This window comes from Quercus suber, unplaced genomic scaffold, assembly GCF_002906115.3.
Source record: "Quercus suber isolate HL8 unplaced genomic scaffold, Cork oak 2.0 scaffold_1160, whole genome shotgun sequence".
In the NCBI taxonomy this organism is placed as follows: Eukaryota; Viridiplantae; Streptophyta; class Magnoliopsida; order Fagales; family Fagaceae; genus Quercus; species Quercus suber.
Window position 1 is genome coordinate 1 of NW_027070560.1, and position 21,650 is coordinate 21,650.

Sequence of the window (21,650 nt, forward strand, 5' to 3'; positions counted from 1 at the left end):
TTGAAAATTTAGTTGAGGTTCATCAGTCTGTTGGACTTCTTGAAAAGCTTGAATTCTGGAACCTCGACGGTTGCAAAAATCTTAAAATTATTCCAAGAAGCCCTAAATTGAAATCTCTAAAACAGTTTCTTCTCTATGGCTGTGAAAGTCTTGAGAACTTCCTCGGTATTCAGCAAGGAATGGAGATATTAGTAGTGCCTTCATCCATAGGACATCTCACTGGCCTCTTATCATTAAGCATAAGTTCTAAAAACCACACAAATCTTCCAAGTAGCTTTTCTAAAACAAAATCTTAAGCATCTTTATCTGTTTAATTGGGAATATTTTCCAAAGGCTTTGGACACTCCTGGTTGCTTCCCCAAATTAAACAAATTATATTTCTGTAACAGCAACACTACTACCCTCCTGAAATTGTAAGCAGATTTCCTCAATTAGTGGACCTCAACATTCAGGGCTGCTGGAAGCTTCAAGAAATTCCAAGGCTTCCACCAAGTATCAAATATGTAGACGCAAGAAACTGCTATTCTTTGGATTCACAATCAAGAAGAAGATTATTAAGTCAGGTCTCTCTCTTTAAGTTATATTAAAAGAAACAATTTTGGTTAACTTTCCCAAATATTTAACTAGTTTTGCTAATCTGCAATTTTTTTTTTTTCCTCTAATTGCAAGCAGTTTGGAGACATGGTAGGGCTTCCCCAAAATATAGCATGTGTAATGGTACCATCAAATCAGGACTCTTTATCTGAAATGGACTATGATACATCTAAAATAGGTTCTACATTTGAATTTGAAATTGATTTTGCATCTGAATTTGAAATGGACCTTGCATCTAAATTTCCAAAAGATGCTAGATATTCATATGAACTTGTACTTCCAGGAACTACAATTCCAAAGTGGTTCAACCATCGAAGTATTGGAAGTTCCATATCATTCTCTATTTATACTAAATTCAAATCTTCAGCATTTCCTCTCTGTGTTGCTTTAAAAGTGGAACACAAGGTTAATAAGCCAAAAAGATTTGAAAATTTTACTTGTTCTATATACGCTTTCGTCGATGGTTGTAAAAAAAGGCTCATGCGTCGGCAATTTTTATTGGATCCATCATCGTCATTTACGTGGTTTTACTTTACAGAGTTTCGATATTGGTCATTTTTAATTAAAAAAAATATTGGATCTTTTCGTAATGATATTAAGCTTCAATGTAAAATTTCAAATTATGATCCTAACCTAGTAGAAGTTACCATTGAAAGGTGTGGAGTCCATGTAGCATGTATATGTTCTCATAATTTCATGGCCTGCGAAATCATTGGGAAAGACTAGTAGAAGTGTCTTTGGATGCACGATTAGAAATGTTTTTATGTAGACTGGCAACAGGGATCCTCCCCTTTAAGAAGAGTCTGGTCAAAAGCTCCAAAACCCAAGATGCTTATTGCCCTCTTTGTGAAATCGCAGAAGATTCTGTTTTACATCTATTTCAAAGCTGTCCCTTTGCCAAAGGACTGTGGTATGGTGGTCAATGGGGTTTTAGAGTTGAAATGATCCAAGCTCAATCTGTTGTGGAATTCATTGAACGTATAATTGATCCCCAAAGTGAGTTACTAGCAAAAGGAGTCACCATAGATGAATTCATTTCGTATGTAGTAGTGGTGATGAAAGTCCTCTGGGAGGCACGAAAGGAAGCTATGGTTTCAAACACTAAAGCCAGCATAAACCAGCTAGCCATCGTCTTAACAAAGAGTACAACTCTTATGTGAGATCAACGAGGAAAGACAGTAATCCGCCACTTGGTGCGGATGATTGGGCCTACGGCCAGTTCATTATTTGAAAAGTGCGGATGATTGGGCCTTCGGACAGTTCATTAGATGGGGTGGGAGGGATTTGTGTGAGCTAACTGATCTTTTTTCTTTTCTTTTTTTTAATTCCATTTTTCTCCTATAGGTGCTACATACTGGACTATGCTTGAGAAGGTGGAGCTGTGATGCGAAACACATGAGAAAGACTTTTATTTTAATTTAGTATTATTTATGCTTACAAGTCAGTTGTATTTTTAATGTTTTAGGTCCTAGCAGTTTATTAAGCTATTAGTATTTTAATATTTGAAAGGAATGTTACTTTTGTAACAAGGCAATTAATAAAGTTTCCTGTGCCAATTAAAATTTGGGTTTAGTTTTAGCTGCAAATTATTGTAAGCCTTTTGGAGAGAGTTGAAAATTTAGATGAATGTAAAAAAGTAGTCTTTTGCTTTCTTTGTTTTGGTGTTGGCTCCAGACATCTCTGGGTGCTAACTCTAGTGGTTTTGGTGCTAATTCAAGCCAGGCCTAAGCGATATCTCCAAGGTAATATTCCTTTATTTACCTATTTTTTAATTTTATTGTTCAATTGTTCCGGTTGTTCTGCTTCAAATTTACTGTGACTATGTTGTGAACAGCTATTTCCAAAAAAGGGTCAGACTCAAGGAAGCTGTGATTTCTCAGGCACTGCCACTGTCGGTCAAACTACCCCTAGTAAGTCTCTTTGGGCTTGGACACTCATCCACCAGCAGTTTTTGTGAACTAAATATTTTACTTATTTCAATTTCTTTTTTGGATGATTGATTTATAGCAGTAGCTTCTACTAGTCGTGTTTATCCAGCAAGCCCCAGGTATGGCTTCTTAGTTCTAACTTCAAATAATAATCTTTGTCATTTTGAGTGTACATTTTGGTTTATTTTCTCATGAAAGGAAAAATTTCAGTTGTTATTTTCAAATGAAAAACTTTCTCACTTCTGTGGAGTGAATCTGGTTTAAAATTGTGGAAAATTTTGCGTTTGTTTATGTAGGGACTTATTTCCCATGCCCAAAGAGCTTTTTTCTTTTTCTTTTTTTGGATAGGTGCGCAAAGATCATTTTTATTCTTTTGGTTATAGATTCTTCATACTGATGAATTCTGCTTGTGAAAAGCCTACTTCCCTGCTTTTTGTTCTGTGATATTTAGCTTGTATTAGACTAACTTTTTCAAGGTGGATTAATCCTTAAATAATTTCTGGACAGTGATTCAGAAAAGTGATCCAGCACAATTTCATATCTTCACATTGATATCATTACAATCCTGAGCCTGCTTCTTAATTGCAGCTGGTAAGCTTTCGTGATGTAGATATTTCACAGTATCTTTTGTCCTCTTCCTCCGCAGATCTTAGCTTCACTTCTATTTTCTGCATGATATATGCTAAATGATAGAATATTTTGAGTGTCATAAATAATTGTTAGATGATTAAATGAGTGTCATACATATTTTCTTAACTTCCCCATGTTGCGTTTCACTTATTAAAGGAAGTTGAGGCCCAATCCTAACAAAAAGTGTCAAAATAATAGTTAGATAATTAAATTTCATACTTTCCTAAGGGCTTAACTGCTTAAGCTTGCCGGACAAATTGCTTGTGTTTTGGTAGTATGAATGGTTTGTTTTTCTTGGTTCAGCCAAACGGTAACAACCACAACTACAACTCCAACCACAAGCACCACAACTCCTTTAGTATTCGGCTCAGGAATCAGCCCCACAGGAAGTGGCTCTACTGGCATCATGACTCAAGTGCTACTCTAGCTCTCATCACTAGAGGCACTAACCTGTTCTTCTCTCTGAGCGTGACCCGTTGGTCAGTGTTGCTGTGGACCTGATAATACTACACCTAGTTCAAAAAAAGATGTGTGGACAGGATGTGACCGTGACAGAGCCTAGGCTTGTAATTTGGAATCATCTAGAGGCAATTCCCACTAAGGACTTGACTTTTTTCTTTTTTCTTTTTTTTTTCTTCTGTTGTCTTCCTCCTATGTGAAGAAGAAAAAAAAAAAAAAAAGAAAAAAGAAAAAAAAAGCTGGGCTGTTGCTGGTGAATTTGATTCCTTTTTGAGTAGTAATATGACTGCTATTAGGGTAGAAGAACCTGATCTCTTCTTTTCACTACCCCACCTACTTGTTGTATTAGTTAATTACTTTTAGCCAATTAAAAATCATTGTTCATGTTGGTGTTAAGGTTCTTTGGCAATAATTTCTTTATCTTGGTGCTTGATTTGAGCATGTTTTTGTAGCTACAAGCGACACAAAGCCACAAAACTGCTATCGTTCCTCAATAGATTAGTCACAAATCACATGGATTCTTTTCTGTCAAATGTATTCTTTTAATGTTATTGTGTTTGTGACTGTGTTTAGAGTCATGTATTTTGTTTACAATCAGAATCAAGGAAGGAAAATAGGAACCTTTATTGTGTAGGGATCCATTGTATTAATCTGCAAAAAACGTATATCACATATTCAAACACTAGCAAATGTTTTGATACAATCCTTTGCCATTCCTTCCAACGAAAATGATTCCTAGTCAGCTGTAGCCTCAGGAATTCGGAAGGCCCTAATTTTATTAATAACATGCAGTATCATCAGGGCCGGCCCTAGGCCTAGGCCATTTAGGCCATTTAGGCCATGGCCTAAGGCCCCCTAACATAGAAGGCCCCCAAGTATGGGGGTGGCAAGTTTTTTTTTGGTAATTAAGGAAAAACAAAAAATGTGAGTTACGTGTACTTTTTTTTCTTTTTTCCCACTCTTAAAAAGCCCTAAATTATTAGAGTTATGCTAGTATATTACTAGTTTGATTACATAAGTCTTATAAATTGATGTGCGAATAATTCAATCCTTAATTGATTTTATTGTTGAAATGTCATCTCATTGTCACATCAATTTGTAAGCTCGTTGTATTCAAATTTGTAGTAAGTTTAGCATTTTTTTAACAAAATAAAAATAATAGAAATGCAACCCAATCACCATTAAGTAAATGAAAAATGTTAAAGTTAATACAAATTTTACGACAAAAAGCTTAAATTGATGTGATATGAATATGATCCGTGTCATTTAAACAACATAATAAATGAATATTGAATAATTTTTTTTTTGTTGGTGATATGTCAGTTTGTAAAACCTACATAATAAGTAAGAAATAATAATAAATTGAAATAAAATATATATAATAAAATAAACTAAATATTATTTAAGTGAAATATAAAAAGGCCATTTTAAAATTTTCGTCTTAGGGCTCAGACTATCTTGGGCTGGCCCTGAGTATCATAAATATAAAGGGCTAATAAGCGCCTTTCAATTCCAACAACTTGGTCCAAAAATTTTAGGGTTGGGTTCAGCAACTAATCAAAGTCGGCTGCGTATATATAGTGTATATTAGTTTTTGGAAAAACTTTACTGGATAAGGTTAATTGTACTAATAATTCTAAAAGAAACTAAAACTTCGGGTAATAAAACCGGATGTACATAACAATGATAACGGAGTCTGAATCTTGAAAGTGCTAAACCATTTTTCATGAATATGTTACATGGATGAGTCTGGACTGCTCTCCTGGTAAATAGGAAATGGTAATTTACATGTTGAAGTATGCAGGATTGTGCTTCTATCCAACTTCCTCAATTTGTAGAAAGAAGCAAGAAATTCACAATAGGATGCAGATTCTGTTAAAGATGTCAACACAAAGTCTCTGTATCAGCATCAACAGAAAAGAAGATAACACAATCCGTAGAATTTATGATGTTCTTTGTTTAGGTGATGAATTTTTAGCATACAGAAACAAGAACATATCATCTGCATTAGTTGAGCTTTGAAGAACTGATATTTAATGGCTATTTCTAAGCCACTTTTTCACATGCAATTAAAATGTTAGATAACAGATTGTACGACTTACAAGGTGAACCATGAATAAAAATGCAAGGTGCTGAGGAAATTATAAGGCATACTCCTCTCTCACATTTTTGCAGGCTAGTCAAAAGGCAAGAGGCAAACAGTTGTACATTTGGTTGGAAAACCTATAAATGTCCCGAATTGAAGGTAACAACTCAATACACATACTATCCACTATTTCTCCAAAAAAAAAAAAAAACTCTTGTTAACCTGATGGACCTCAGAAACTAGGAAGTTCCAAGTTTTGGTTGAAGTAAGTTTTCCTTCAGGTCAATAAACAAGGATAGCATGATGCAAAACTTATATATGATCAAAATTTTTTGAGAATTTGATGTCCTCTTTCAGAAGCCTCTCATAGAAAATCCTGAAGCATTACTTTTTTTTTTTTTTTTTAAGAAAGCTGAAGCATTACTTATGTATAGAGATTAGAGAAAAAATGGGTCCATATTAACAGCTAAACACAAGCATCATAATCAATGACTAAAGCAGAGGGTGTTGAGTTGGACAGTGGCAATATGATGGAAAGTTGTTCAGGTGGTTTTTATAAAGGAATAGTATAATTCATTTGAAGAAACCATGATCTTACCTCCATCTTATTCCTATATGGAGGAGAGATGCCCTTTGAGCAGTGCCTATGTACTTACCAATAAAAATAAATAAATTGATTGAAGACATCATTGACAGAAAGGAAATCTCTAAATAAAACAATATTAACATAAGTTAAGGCTTAGGGAATATTCCTTTAGTTAGGAGCCAAATGAAAGACAGTCAACAATGACATTAATTTTGAAATATGGTACCCCAACTTATCGTTATCTACCACTTCAAAAAAGAAAAAGAAAATAAATAAATATATATATATATATATCCACGTGTCCCTGGCACTGTATCATGCCACCACTATTTGACACTTATAAAAAAGAGCAATTGTGTGAAAAAGTAAAAGATCAAATAATTGAGGAAAATTTTTGTATATTTCCTTGTCGGTAGGGTATGCATGGGTTAGATTGGGTGATTTTTTTCAATCCAATAATTTTTTTGGATTGAGAAATTCCCAACCCAACCCACCACATATGTAAATAATAAAAACCAACATGACTCAACCTATCATATGGAGTTATTAATTTTTTTCAATCCAATTCAATCTTGTTGGATTGAGAAATTTCTAACCCAACTCAACCCATTGCATTTGTAAAAAGTAAAAATTAACATGACTCAACCTATCATATGGAGGTATTAAAAAAAAAAAGTACTTTGACAATGAATATGATATTAATCATCATCTTATCACTTTTGGGGATAATTATGAGATGAGATAACAATGAAAATGAAGAGTTTTGATTGAACCACTAGGGGTGTGCATGTGTCTCATTAGATTGAGGTTTTTTCAAACCAACCCACCATGATTGGGTTGTAAAAAAACTCAATTGAACTCAAACCATCATAGGAGTCTAACCCAACCAACCCACATGAGTCAAGTTGGACCCAAGGGTTGGATAGGTTTTTCCTTTTTACTCTTTTTTATGAACATTGCATTAGAACAATAGCAACCAGCAATATTACAAGTGCCCTACCATCTTCGAAAAATTCAAAGCATAGCATTGTAAACAAATTATCAAACCAAATGACTTTTAAATAGTAAGATATTAAATAATTTTATCCCAAGTCAGTTGAGAAACAAATAGAATATATGGTAGTTTTACAACTGTTTGTTGCCTCATGCCATCTTCTAAAAATTCTAAGTAGTAGCACCACCATACATAAATTCTAAGTAGGGTTGAGAGAGTGAATTGAGAGATTGAGAATTGAAATGAGAAAATGGGTTGAGAGTTTTTGTTTTATACTCCTTTCGTCCCAAATTGTTTAACATACTTTAAAAAACCCAACTATTTAGGGAAACATCATTAAATGTCTTATCTTTTTTTTTTTTTTTTTAAAGTTTGAAGTTCCCTAAATTACCCTTAAACAAATTTATCAAAAATTTAAACAACTATGCATAAAAAAATAAAAAAATAAAAAATTCCAATGTTCAATTTTCAAAGTTATTGTAGATAACAAACTTTATTGGTGTACCACTCATACAATTATAAATTTTTTGGCCATAAATTACAAACTTATCTTCAAATTTAAATTCTATAGTAGTCAACCCTGATCCAAATTCAATTTTTATCTTCAAATAAATTTTAATACAAGTATTGATAAATTCTATTGGGATATAATGGAAATATTAATAAAACAATAAGGTTTTACTTTTCAAAAGAGGACTTTATTTTGGGACATTCCAAAATAAAATACAGACCAAACAATTTGGGACTGAGGGAATATTAGGAAGAGGGGTAAAAGATTAACAAAAACATATAATATATGCTTTAAATATATATTAAATACAAGCAAGTCGCATTCTCAAAAAAAAAAAAAAAAATACAGGTGAGTCGGGTTGGGTTAGGAAAATTTATGAATCTCACCCAAACTCGACTTAATCAGTAGCCAAAAATATTTTGACAACCCAACCTAACTCATCAATCCCTAAGAATTGACCTAACCAGTTTGGTTGGATTGGGTTGGTTTTAATGGATTGATAGGTTTGGTGCACACTCCTACCCACATTTAGAAAGAAAAAAAAATTATTGTTTTTTTTCATTAAAAAAAATGTTTTTATCACCATTTGTGATAGTATTTTAAGATTGCTATAGAAAAATGAGATTGCAACTACAAGTATGCATTCTTAATTTTGAAAAGCTACACTCAATCAACGAATTTAGGTTTAGAAAACCTTTTCCCACTCACCCAGAAAGATGCTAAACACTATTTGCCATCATAAACAAAACTCTAGTTTATAGAATCATCAAACCAAAACCAATCCTTGAATAATTGGAGTAAACCAAGTTTTTATCAAAAAACCAAGTGTGCGTTTGGTATTGGCTTAAAAAGCCAGCTTTTTTTACTATTTAACTTATTTTGCTACTATTTATAGGTTCTATTGCATTTTTTGATACTATTCATGGGTCATACTGTACTATTTCAACTACCTTTAAACTTTATCTACAGTACTTTCAGTAAAAAGTTTTCAGTTTCAACTAAATAAAAGTATAAAAAAAAAATTAAACATATAGTGGAAATCCTTATAAATTTCTTAAATGTTTTGATAATTGAGTTTAAATCATAGTAATATTGTACATTTATTATTAAAAAAATGTGGGAGATTATTAAAATAATATAAAATAAATAATTAAAAATTAATTTCATGTTATTATAATTTAAATCCTCTCTCTCTCTCTCTCTCTCTCTCTCTCTCTCTCTCTCTCTCTCTCTCTCTCTCTCTCTCTCTCTCTCTCTCTCTCTCTCTCTCTCTCTCTCTCAGACCTTGGTAGTTGAATCTGTGGTTGGGGAGGTGGTAGACTGGCGATGGTGATGGGTTTTGATTAACGATGGTGGTGAGTTTTAATCAACGACAGTGCTATGGTGGTGGTGGTGGTTTGGTATGAGTTTATTGGGTTGTATATGAGTTTGCTGGGTGTATGGTGGTAGGTCTTGGTAGTTTATTGGGTTTGAAATAGTGGTTTAGTTGTTTTTGGTAGGGGTTATGGGTGATTTTGGTGGATAGCATAGAGAGAGAGAGAGTTGCTAGTGTGGTCTATATTATTTAATTGTGTGATTTATATTATTTGATTGTATTGTATGTAAAATTAAAAAATAAGATGCCGGCTGTATAATTAAGTAAGTTGGTAAAATAAATAAATAGTCTTTTTAGAGTTTAAAATTAGTTTTTTTTTTTTTTTAAATCTCAGTGTGAATGCCAAAAAAAAAAAAAGTCTGCGAGGGAGAATATTATACTCCCAGGAGGTCCAGGACATGAAGTAAACACAGTCATCTCCCACCAAAAAAGTAAACACACTCTCCAAGATCTCCAAGACATAGGAAATTGCCACTTCCCTTCTCTTCCAACGAGAAACAGCCAAGCAATTTCCGGTTGAAAATCACAAGTCTCCCCACCTGTTCGCCTTCGTAGCGCTGAACCTCGATTTACAGTGGTTCTTTTTTCTTTGGTGAGGAGCTTTGCTTCGGCCGAAACCAGCTTGCCGGAGCAGTCCCCTTTGAACAGTGCCTATGCTTACCAATAAAAATAAATAAATTGATCGAAGACATAATTGACAGAAAGGAAATCTCTAAATAAAACAATATTAACATAAGTTGACATTAATTTTGAAATATGGTACCCCAACTTATACTTATCACTTACAAAAATATATATATATATACACATATATATATACCCACGTGTCCCTGTCACTGTATCATGCCACCACTATTTGACACTTATAAAAAAGAGCAATTGTGTGAAAAGTAAAAGATCAAATAATTGAGGAAAATTTTTGTATATTTCATTGTAGATTTGTAGGTAAGGTGTGTATAGGTTGGATTGGGTGATTTTTTTCAATGCAATTTAATCTTGTCAGATTGAAAAATTTTCAACTCAACCCAACCCATTACATGTGCAAAAAGTTAAAACCAACATGACTCAACCTATCATATGGAGTTATTAGAAAAAAGAAAAAGAAAAAGAAAAGTACTTTGACAAACAATATGATATTTATGATATTAATCATCATTTTATCACTTTTGGGGATAGTTATGAGATGAGATAACAATGAAAATTGAGAGCTCTGATTGAACCACGAGAGCTGTGCATGTGTCGGTTGGATTAGAGTTTTTTCAAGTCAACCCACTATGATTGGGTTGTAAAAAAACTCAATTGAACTCAAACCATTATAGAGGTCTAACCCAATTCAACTCAACCCACATGAGTTAGGTTGGACCCAAGGGTTGGATAGGTTTTTTTATTTTATTTTTTATTAACTATGCATTAGAACAATAGCAACAAGCAATATTACAAGTGCCCCACCATCTTCCAAAAATTCAAAGCATAGCACCATAAACAAATTATCGAACCAAATGATTTTTAAATAGTAAGATATTAAATAGATTTATCCCAACTTAGTTGAGAAACAAAATAGAATAACAGTATTTCAATTGTTTGCCTCATGTCATCTTTTGAAAATTCTAAGTAGTAGCACCACCATACACAAATTCTAAGTAGGGGGAGAGTGAAGTGAGAGATTGAGAGTTGAAATGAGAAAATGGATTAAGAGTTTTTGTTTTATAGTATTATGAACAGGGGTAAAAGAGTAATAAATAAAAGCATATAATATATGTTTTAAATATTTATTAGATATAGGTGGGTTTGGTTGGGTTATGTGAATTTATGAATCTCACCCAAACTCAACCCAATTAATAGCAAAAATGATTTCGACAACCCAACCTAACTCATCAATCCCTAAAAATTGACCTAATTAGCTTGGTTGAATTGAGTTGGTTTTGATGGATTGATGAGTTGGTTGTACACCCCTATTCACAAATTTTTTTTTTCATTAAAAATGCTTTTATAATTGTTGGTGGTAGTATTTTGAGAGTGCTATAGAAAAACAAGATTGCAACTACTAGTATGCATTCTTAATTTTGAAAAGCTACACTCAATCAACGAATTTATTAGGCTTAGAAAACCTTTTCCCACTCACCCAAAAAGATGCTAAATACTATTGGCCATCATAAACAAATCCCTAGTTTATAGAATCATCAAACCAACACTGATTCTTGAATAATCGTAGTAAACCAAGTTTTTATCAAAAAACCAAATATTATAATAAATTATAAAAATATTTAAAACATATAGAGGAAATCCTAATAAATTTCTTAAATATTTTGATAATTGAGTTTAAATCATAGTAATATTGTACATTTATTATTAAAAATATGTGGTTGATTATTAAAATAATATAAGGTAAATAATTAAAATTTAAAATTTCATGTTATTATAATTTAAATCATAGTCCCCTAGCTCTCTCTCTCTCTCTCTCTCTCTCTCTCTCTCTCTCTATTTTGGCTCCCTCCCCCCCCCCCCCCTCTCTAGTCCATTTCTTTAAGACCTCAATGGTTGAATTCGTGGTTGGGGAGGTGGTAGATCAGCAATGGTGATGGGTTTTGATCAACATCGGCGGTAAGTTTTAATCAATGACAGTGCTATGGTGGTGGTGAATTGGTATGAGTTTGTTGGGTTGCTTTTGAGTTTGCTAGGTGAATTGTGGTGGGTCTCGGTGGTTTTCTAGGTTTGTAGTGGTGGTTTAGTTGTTTTTTGGTAGGGATTGTGGGTGATTTTGGTGGATAGCATTGAGAGAGAGTTGCTGGTTAGAAGAGTGATGGAAGGAAGGAGAGAGAAACCAGTTTTTTTATATTATTTGATTGTGTAGTCTATATTATTTGATTGAGTTGTATGTAAAATTAAAAAATGAGATGTTGAATGTATAGTTAAGTAAGTTGCTAAAATAAATAAATGATAAAGTTTAGTTACCAAATTGGTTGTAGTTTAAATCTACAAACTCACTCAATAAAATAAATATTACTATTTATTTTATANAAAAAAAAAAAAAAAAAAAAAGGGCCTCCGAGAGAAAGTACAGCACTACTACATAAAGTAAACATAGACACAGTCATCTCCCACCAAAAAAGTAAACACACTCTCCAAGTAGCTCGAAGACATGGGAAATTACTACTTCCCCTCTCTTCCTCACGAGAAACAGCCAAGCAATTTCCGCATGAAAATCACAAGTCTCTCAAGTCTCCCCACCAGTTCGCCATCGTTGCGCTGAACCTCGATTTCCAGTGGTTTCTTTTTTCTTTTTCTTTTTTGGTGAGGATCTTTGCTTCGGCTGAAACCAGCTTGCCGGAGAGCTGATAGTGGCTTGGTAGGCGCGCCGCCGTTGTCAGGTTGTGGTTCGAACCCTCTCTCTCTTCCTCGTTTTTATTTCTAGATCTATGTTCTAATTTATAGGAGAGTTTGAAATCTTTTGTGAGGTTTGGTTTAGTTGACTCCTTCGTCTTCCGGCTGACTTTTTTTTTTTAATAAAAAAAAGTTTGAGAGTGAGACTTAAGAGAGATATGATAAGGGTCCTATGAATAAAAATTAAACTTTTCAGTTAAATCACCGATTATAGATTAATCTACTTTTGTGACTTTAATTTTTGTAAACCTATATCCTAAGGAGTTCAAATCTTCTGTCCTATGCTAAGAACCCACACTCCAAATAATATCCTACTACTTTAGTTATATCTAATATAAAGTATCCTTTTTAATAACAATATATTTTTAGTCCTTTTTATTAAAATTTGTGGTTCTTCTATGATAATCAATTTAGTTCTTTTTATTAAAATTTATGGTTCGTCTGTGATATTCAATTTTTTTTTTTTTTAATGGGAGGAAGCTATGATATTCAATTTTCTATATAAAATTAACATTAGTTAAATTGGTATTATTCATTCATTAAATTATGCATTTAATTTATCAAATTAACCTTGATTGATTGATTTAATTAATGATTAGTATTAAATAAATTTATTTAATTAATATTTACATATAAAAGGCCCACATGAATTTTTAGCCTTAGGCTCTAAATCATGTTGGGCCGCCCCTGCTGATGCTTTGTTTGTTATTGTTGTTGTATTGGGAGTCTTATGGATTAACACATCTCTTATTATTATATTTTACTTTTATACAAATTTGAAATTTTAATCTAGAATAATATAAGAGAATATGTGTGTAAAACTCCTTTATAAAGACTTAAACCCGGCCCTTGCCCCCTCGCCTCATATGCATTTATATTTGTGAAGTGACCATCATGCCAAGGTGGTACACATCTCCTATTTTAAGTTTTCATTCACTTTGCTTTGTCTGGTTTAACACATCTTTCTTTTTCCTCTTCTTTTTAGATCTTCTAGACTGTCAAAATGGTTATTCTGAACAACGCATACGAATATGATGCGTTCTTGAGTTTTAGAGGTGAAGATACCCGTACGGGATTCACGAGCACTTTGAAAGGCATTTTGGACATGAGGACGGTTAAGACCTTCATGGATGATAGGATTCCTAGGGGAGAAGAAATTTCTGCTGAACTTATCAAAGCCATTGGAAGTTCAATGATTTCGATAATTGTATTTTCTGAAAACTATGCATCTTCCACCTGGTGTTTGGATGAACTTGTCAAGATTATTAAGTGTAAGAAGAATGGCCAAATGGTTAAGGTGATACCAATTTTTTATAAGGTAGATCCGGCAGAAGTACGCCATCAAAAGGGAAAGTTTGGAGAACATTTAGAAGAACATGGCAAAAAATTTGAGGATAATATGAAGAAGGTGCAAAAATGGAGGAAGGCTCTAACTAAGGCCAGCAACTTTACTGGTCATCACTACAAGGGCGAGTATGTATTAATGACTACTCTTTTGACTTTTACGATTTTTAATTGTTTGGTATCACCACCAAATTTAGTATTAAGAATAATGAGAAGTTAGGAAATATTTTAAAAAACTTTTTATGGAAAAGAAAAAATGAATTGATTTTTTGGATAGTTTTTTATATTTCCTATAAAAAGGTCAATGATACAAAGTTAGAAACGGAAGAATATATAATAAAGATATTTCTATTTTGATCACATACCTGTAGAGAATTTAGTCATTGTTCACGTATAATTTATTTCTTTTTTCTTGTCTAACTCGTTACGTATTTTTAATGCTATGTGATTGGCAGCTGCGGCCCCTCTGAATTCAAAATTATCCAAGATATCTTTGAAGAGATCTTAAGTGTTAAATTAGATTCCACAAAAATTTCTGCCACAAAATATCTAGTTGGATTAGATTCTCGATTACACGTCATATATCAGTGTTTAGATCTTCAATCAGATTTTTTCTGTATTGTAGGGATCTATGGCCTTCCCGGAGTGGGTAAGACAACAATTGCAAAAGCCGTATTTGACAAAATTCGTCATCGTTTTGATGGAAGCAGCTGTCTAGAGAATGTTAGAGAAAAATTAAATAGAAATAATGCCGTAATCCAACTACAAGAGACACTTTGTAATGAGATCTTAGGGTATCGAAATTTGATGGTTGGGAGCACATCTAGAGAAAACAATATGACAATTGAGAGGCTGTATCATAAAAGGATTCTTGTAGTTCTTGATGATGTGGAAAAACTAGAAAAGATAGATTTTTTTTTTGAAAATTATGATCGGTTTGCTTCTGGAAGTAGAATTATTATAACAACAAGAGACAAACACTTGCTAGATACTCTTCAAAAATATTGTTGTGTAAGGTACTACAAGGTTGAAGCATTAAATGTTCACGAATCTCGTGAACTATTTTGTCAACATGCCTTTGGAAGAAATAGACCTGATGAAGATTCTTTGGAACTTGTCAACCAATTTATACATTATGCCAAAGGTCTTCCATTAGCTCTAAAAATCATTGGTGCAGATTTGTATGGAAAAAGTAATAATGAATGGAAAAGTGCATTAGAAAAATATAAAAGATTTCCTAATGGAGATATACAAGAAATACTCAAAATAAGCTATGATGGATTGGAACAACCTCAACAAGAGATTTTCCTTGATATTGCATGTTTCCTTAAAGGAGAAGAGAAGGATTTTGTTGTAGATATACTAACTAGTATCTATTGCTATGAACCACATTATGATATTAAAAGACTTATGGATAAGTGTCTCATAGCCGTTAGTAAAAATGGCAAACTATGGATGCATGACTTGATTCAGCAAATGGGACAAAAATTAGAAAGAAGTAGGCTATTGTGTTACAAGGATGCTCCTCAAGCACTTATTGTAAATAAGGTAAGTTCTTTTGGTTTACTTTTTCCCTTTTTTTCACCTAGCGGACATAGTGAATTTTATTTCTTTTTCTTTTATTTTGTATTTCTAATGTTTAAGAAAATATCACTATATTAGTGTGGCTTTTATTTAAAATTTAACAACCTGTTATATTTTTGGCTGTTTCTTTTGCATAATGTTTTTTATTGAATGATTTGTCCAATTAGGGATTGAATGCAATTCGAGGTATAGCGGGGGACCTGCCAGAGGAAGAAAACATGCAATTAGATTTTAAAAAGATGAAAAATCTCATATATCTGAAAATTCGTAATGGAATTTGTGAACACCTTGAATTTCTTTCCCATGAGTTAAGGTTGTTTGAGTGGTATGGATTTTCTTTACCTTCCTTTCCATCCAATTTTTTCCTTCCAAAACTTGTAGCACTCAGAATGCGAGGAAGTCACATTCAATTGGATAAGCATTTCGAGGTACTCATTTGCATATATAAATTATTATTGTTTCGTTATGCTGTATTCTACTGTTTGTTGAAGCTTAATAGATTTCAATTATATTTTTCTTCTTCTACAGAGGTACCGGTTCAAAAGTTTGAAATATATGAGTTTTCGAGACTGTAAAAACATTACAATATTACCTGACTTGTCAGTGATTGCCCCAAACATAAAGGAATTGGATATGTCGGGATGTGAAAATTTAGTTGAGGTTCATCAGTCTGTTGGACTTCTTGAGAAGCTTGAATTATGGAACCTCCACGGTTGCAAAAATCTTAAAATTATTCCAAGAAGCCTTCCAGTGAAATCTCTTAAACAGTTTCTTCTCTATGGCTGTGGAAGTCTTGAGAACTTCCCCGGTATACAGCAAGGAAAGGAGATATTAGTACTGCCTTCATCCATAGGAGATCTCACTGGCCTCAAATCATTAAGCATAAGTTCTAAAAACCACAAAGATATTCCAAGTAGCTTTTCTAAATTACAAAAGCTTAAGCATCTTTATATGTTTAATTGGGATAATTTTCCAAAGGCTTTGGACACTCCTGGTTGCCTCCCCAAATTAGACAAATTATATTTCTGTAACAGCAACACTACTACCCTCCCTGAAATTGTGAGCAGATTTCCTCGATTAGGGGACCTCAACATTCAAGGCTGCTGGAAGCTTCAAAAAATTCCAAGACTTCCACCAAGTATCAAATATGTAGATGCAAGAAACTGCTATTCTTTAAGTTCACAATCAAGAAGAAGATTACTAAGTCAGGTCTCTCTCTTAAAGTTATATTAAAAGAAACAATTTTGGTTAACTTTCCCAAATATATAACTAGTTTTGCTAACCTGTAATTTTTTTTTTCTCTAATTGCAAGCAGTTTGGAGACATGGTGGGACTTCCCCAAAATATTTCATGTGCAATGGGAGCATCAAATCAGGACTCTTTATCTGAAATGGACTATGATACATCTAAAATAGGTTCTACATCTGAATTTGAAATGGACCTTGCATCTGAATTTGAAATGGACCTTGCATATAAATTTCCACCAGTTGATAGATGGTCATATGATCTTGTACTTCCAGGAACTAAGATTCCAAAGTGGTTCAACCATCAAAGTATTGGAAGTTCCATATCATTCTCTATTTATGATGACTTCGAATCTTCAGCATTTGCTCTCTGTGTTGCTTTAAAAGTGGAACTCAAGGTTAATAAGCCAAAAAGATTTGAGAGTTTTACTTGTGCTATATACGCTTTCGTCAATGGTTGTAAAGAAAGGCTCATGTGTCGGCAATTTCTTTTGGATCCATCATCATCATTTATGTGGTTTTACTTTAAAGAGATTCGATATTGGAAATTCTTTATAAAAAATATTGAATATTCTTGTAATGATATTAAGCTTCAATGTAAAATTTCAAATTATGATCCTAAACTAGTGGAAGTTACAATTGAAAGGTGTGGAGTCCATGTACCATGTAGATGTTTTCGTTATATTCATAAGTCCATGGCCTACAGAAGCATTTGGGAAAGACTAGTAGAAGTGTCTTTTGATGCACGATTAGAAATGTTTTTATATAAAGTGGCTGCAGGGGTCCTCCCCTTTAATAAGCAGAAGCTGGTCGAAAGCTCCAAAACCCAAGATGCTTATTGCCCTCTTTGTGACATAGCAGAAGATTCTGTTTTACATCTATTTCAAAGCTGTCCCTTTGCCAAAGGACTGTGGTATGGCAGTCAATGGGGTTTTAGAGTTGAAATGATCCAAGCTCAATCTGTTATGGAATTCATTGAACGTATAATTGATCCCCCAAGTGAGTTACTAGCAAAAGGAGTCACCATAGTTGAATTCATTTCGTATGTAGTAGTCGTGATGAAAGTCCTCTGGGAGGCACGAGAGGAAGCTAAGGTTTTAAACACTAAAGCCAGCATAAACCAGCTAGCCCATCGTCTTAACAAAGAGTACGGCTCTTATGTGAGATCAGCAAGGGAAGACTTTGAGTTGCGCTGGTGGAGGCGGTTCAAACTTTGGCGATTATCCAATAGTACGGCTCTTATGTGAGATCAACAAGGGAAGACCTTTTGATGTGCAAGTGGAAGCAGTTCGCACTTGGACATATATATCAGCATTGACCAGCTTAGCCCATTGTCTTAACAAAGAGTATGACTCTTATGTGAGATCACTTGAGATTACGAGGGAATACCAAAATTATGAGTGTAGATATGCTTATTGATGGACCAGAAATGCAACACCAATGTTATCCAACCAACACCATCCTAGGCAACCATGAATGAATGTCAGGGAACCATGACAGATATGCGTTTGTCTTCAATGGCCCAGCCTTTGTAAATGAAGATGCTGACTTCAATCCATCACCATGGAAGAAAATGAAAACCTCCTGATTGTAGTTCAAAGAAATATGCCAAGGTACGCCAAGATATGTCTTCTTCCTTTAGTTCTATTGTTTCATTTACATCTTTCAGTGTCTTTGTCACATCCTTCTCTCTCTCTCACTCACTCTCTCTCTAAATTACCTGGCTCATTTATATGATTGGGTACCAATCAATTTGAAAGTACATTAATGTACAGAAAAATCAAAATTAATGAAGGAAATCAGTCATTTGATTTGCTGCTAAATTCAAAATCTTTTAATGGTAAGAAGTTTTAAAAACTGTTCTGGAAAAAGCGTTATGTTGTATACCTTTGATTATCACTGAATGTGTTGCATATAATGTATTTATCAAGTGGCATACGTGTTGGAATATTCATGTGTGTGTGGTGTGGTTAGCTAAGTAGTGAAGTTCCAAATGGGATACTATCATACTAATGACAAGAATAAGCTTTTGGGTTGAGTGGTATCCTTGTATGTTTTATTAATCTCTATTGGAGTCTCTCCAAAGGTGTTATCTCCCCCAACAATTTTATTTAGCAAAAAAAAGTTGCATATAATTTTTTTAAACAGACGAAGATCAACATCTAATGGATCACACTCAAGAGATTACTGATTTAAGTCCAAGTTGCATAGTTAAAAAGAAGATAATGTCCTTTTGACCAAACAGTATCCTCTTCCACGTAATTACAAGGTGGAAAATGAGTTCTTAGTTACAATTTTATGTGGCTATGTTGGTATCATCTTTGAAAAATACAGGTGGATGCAATATACTTTCAATTTTTAGAACAAAAATAATGTAAACAAGCAGTTAGACGCTTATCCTGCTTTTCTCTTCCTCTCTCATAAGTTAAACTCACAACCTGGTGCACTTGAATTCATTTTCCCTTTGCCAGCATTTTGGGGCCACCTTTAAGGGGAATCCTTGTAATAATCTGGTATGTGTGGGACGGTGGATTGCATACGCTCGAGGGAATTGTCAGATAATCGAAGAGGTCTGGATACCGTAGCTTGTCAAAAAAAAAAAAAAAAAAAACATTTTCCTTAATATCTCATTGGTGGTGGTGTGTTTTACTTTTGGCATTATATTTGTATCAGAATTTTGGCCTATCGGTTTGTTAGCACTTGGCAGTAGTTCTGCAAATTCATCATGTGCAAAGGTCTAGAATTGTCATTCTAATTTTCTGTACTTCACTTGGCCTTAGTATTGTTGCCCTCTTGAAAGTACTCAGGTTCAAATAAAATAGATGCCCTTGAGTTCTCGTGATAAGGTTTGATGTATTCTACTCTAGCAGGAAGGCTGCAGAAACATCATCATCATTACGTTTGGCTATAAAAATTATTATCTGTCTACACCTTAAGATAATTTTTCAATTCCGCCGGGCAGGCTAGGGGTGGCAGTGTTGGGGATAATGGTCAACCTAGATCATACTATGCTTAAATTTATACTGCCAATGACACATCAGTTGAAATGGTGTTTAGCGGGAATATGTGAAATTGCATCTTCCCTTTAATTTAGTCCTTTGGAAGACATAAATTTTCATCTTCCTTTTGCTAATTTTTTGTTCTCTTGCCAGAGTTACCATTCTAGTTAGATGTACCATGATTTCATTGCTGCAAAACATTGGGAGCTTGGTATTCTAGTAATACATGAAAAAAGCTCCAGCTTGCTCAGTTCACCATAACACTCTCCCTCATTCTTAACAAAGTATTAAATAAACAGTTTAATACATGATGTAAAAAAACATAGAAGGCCTCCTAAAGCATACCAGATACAGGCACTAAACACCTACTATAGTCTAGTAAATCTCCACTGCCCTCAAAATCAACTCTTTCTCTCTATCACAAACCCACTTACCAATCTTGGTTTCAATCTCAACCAACTCTCATAAGTGATAGTTACTTTCTCATAAATTTCAAACACAATCTTCAATCAATCATGGCTGTTCTAGTGTATCTCGTGCCATTCTTAGCCCTTATGGCCATTCAATAAGCTCCTGGATTTTTTGAGTCCTTTATTTTCACAAACCTCGGATTTAAAGGTTTAGAGGGTCCTCACGACTCATGGTTTTTTGGGGATAGGTTCACATCATGTTTGCCATTTTCTCTTTATCTTTCCCGCTAAAGTGAAATGGGTACATGATTTTCTCAAGAAAGTGTGGAGTTCTGCTGTTTTCTCCTACTCCATCTGACAAGGATTTAAATGACAAAACTTTTTCTTTGTAATTATCCCAAAAAAAAAAAAAAAAAAAACATTTTCTTTGCATATGGCCAACATAGTGCAGGAGAGTATATACTATATTGTGCCTTTTCTCTTTGATTTTCTCAACTTCTTGTGCAAACTATTTGCCTATTCTCTCTTCTTTAGGTGGGGTGGGAGGGATTTGTGTGAGCTAACTGATTTTTTTTTTTTTTAATAATAATAATTTCCATTTTTCTCCTATAGGTGCTACATACTGGATTATGCTTGAGGGTGGAGCTGTGATGCAAAACACACAAGAAGACTTTTATTTTAATTTAGTATTATTTATGTTTGCAAGTCAATTGTATTTTTATGTTTTAGGTCCTAGCAGTTTATTAGGCTATTAGTATTTTAATATTTGAAAGTAAGGTTATTTTTGTAATAAGGCAATTAAGGTTTCTTGCGCCAATTAGAATTAGGATTTAGTTTTACCTGCAAATTATTGTAATATAGTTGAAAATTTAGATGAATGAAAAAAGTAGTCTTTTGCTTTCTTTGTTTTGGTGTTGACTCCAGACATCTCTAGGTGCTGACTCTAGTGGTTTTCCTTGTTTGGTGCTGACTCCAAGGTAATATTCCTGTATTTTCCTTTTTTTTTTTTTTTTTTTTTTAAATTTTACTGTTCAATTGTTTTGGTTGTTCTGCATCAAATTTACTGTGACTATGTTGTGAACAGCTATTTCCAAAAAAAAAAAAAAAAGGTCAGACTCAAGGAAGCTGTGATTTCTCAGGCACTGCCACTGTCGGTCAAACTGCCCCTAGTAAGTCTCTTTGGGCTTGGACACTCATCCGCCAGCAGTTTTTGTGAACTAAATATTTTACTAATTTCAATTTTTTTTGGATGATTGATTTATAGCAGTAGCTTCTGCTAGTTGTGTTTATCGAGCAAGCCCCAAGTATGGTTTCTTAGTTCTTACTTCAAATAATAAATCTTTGTCATTTTGAGTGTACATTTTGGTTTAATTTCTCATGAAAGGAAAAATTTTCAGTTGTTATTTTCAAATGAAAAACTTTCTCACTTCTGTGGAGTGAATCTGGTTTAAAATTTGTGGAAAATTTTGTGTTTGTTTATGTAGGGACTTATTTCCCATGCCCAAAGAGCTTTTTTTTTTTTTTT

The 21,650-nt window shown here is 33.5% G+C and overlaps 1 protein-coding gene and 1 long non-coding RNA gene across 4 annotated transcripts; both read left to right on the forward strand.

The window, feature by feature from the left end:
• Positions 1-2,183: 2,183 nt before the first annotated feature.
• On the forward strand, positions 2,184-4,086 carry LOC136065784 (uncharacterized). 2 transcript variants are annotated; one of them, XR_010627390.1, is made up of 5 exons: positions 2,184-2,336; positions 2,429-2,504; positions 2,602-2,641; positions 3,030-3,113; positions 3,456-4,086. It is a non-coding gene; the product is annotated as an uncharacterized LOC136065784 (long non-coding RNA). The 2 variants fall into 2 exon arrangements; XR_010627391.1 differs by having other exon boundaries at positions 2,605-2,641.
• Positions 4,087-12,269: 8,183 nt separating this feature from the next.
• LOC112024520 (TMV resistance protein N) lies at positions 12,270-21,026 on the forward strand. 2 transcript variants are annotated; one of them, XM_065769431.1, is made up of 7 exons: positions 12,270-12,531; positions 13,530-14,017; positions 14,344-15,436; positions 15,640-15,900; positions 16,001-16,681; positions 16,788-18,329; positions 20,738-21,026. In XM_065769431.1, the coding sequence occupies exons 2-6, from the start codon at positions 13,548-13,550 to the stop codon at positions 17,961-17,963; spliced, it is 3,681 nt and encodes a 1,226-aa protein (XP_065625503.1). In that variant the 5' UTR covers positions 12,270-12,531; positions 13,530-13,547; the 3' UTR covers positions 17,964-18,329; positions 20,738-21,026. The 2 variants fall into 2 exon arrangements, with proteins under 2 accessions (XP_065625503.1, XP_065625504.1); XM_065769432.1 differs by having other exon boundaries at positions 13,539-14,017.
• Positions 21,027-21,650: the final 624 nt, after the last annotated feature.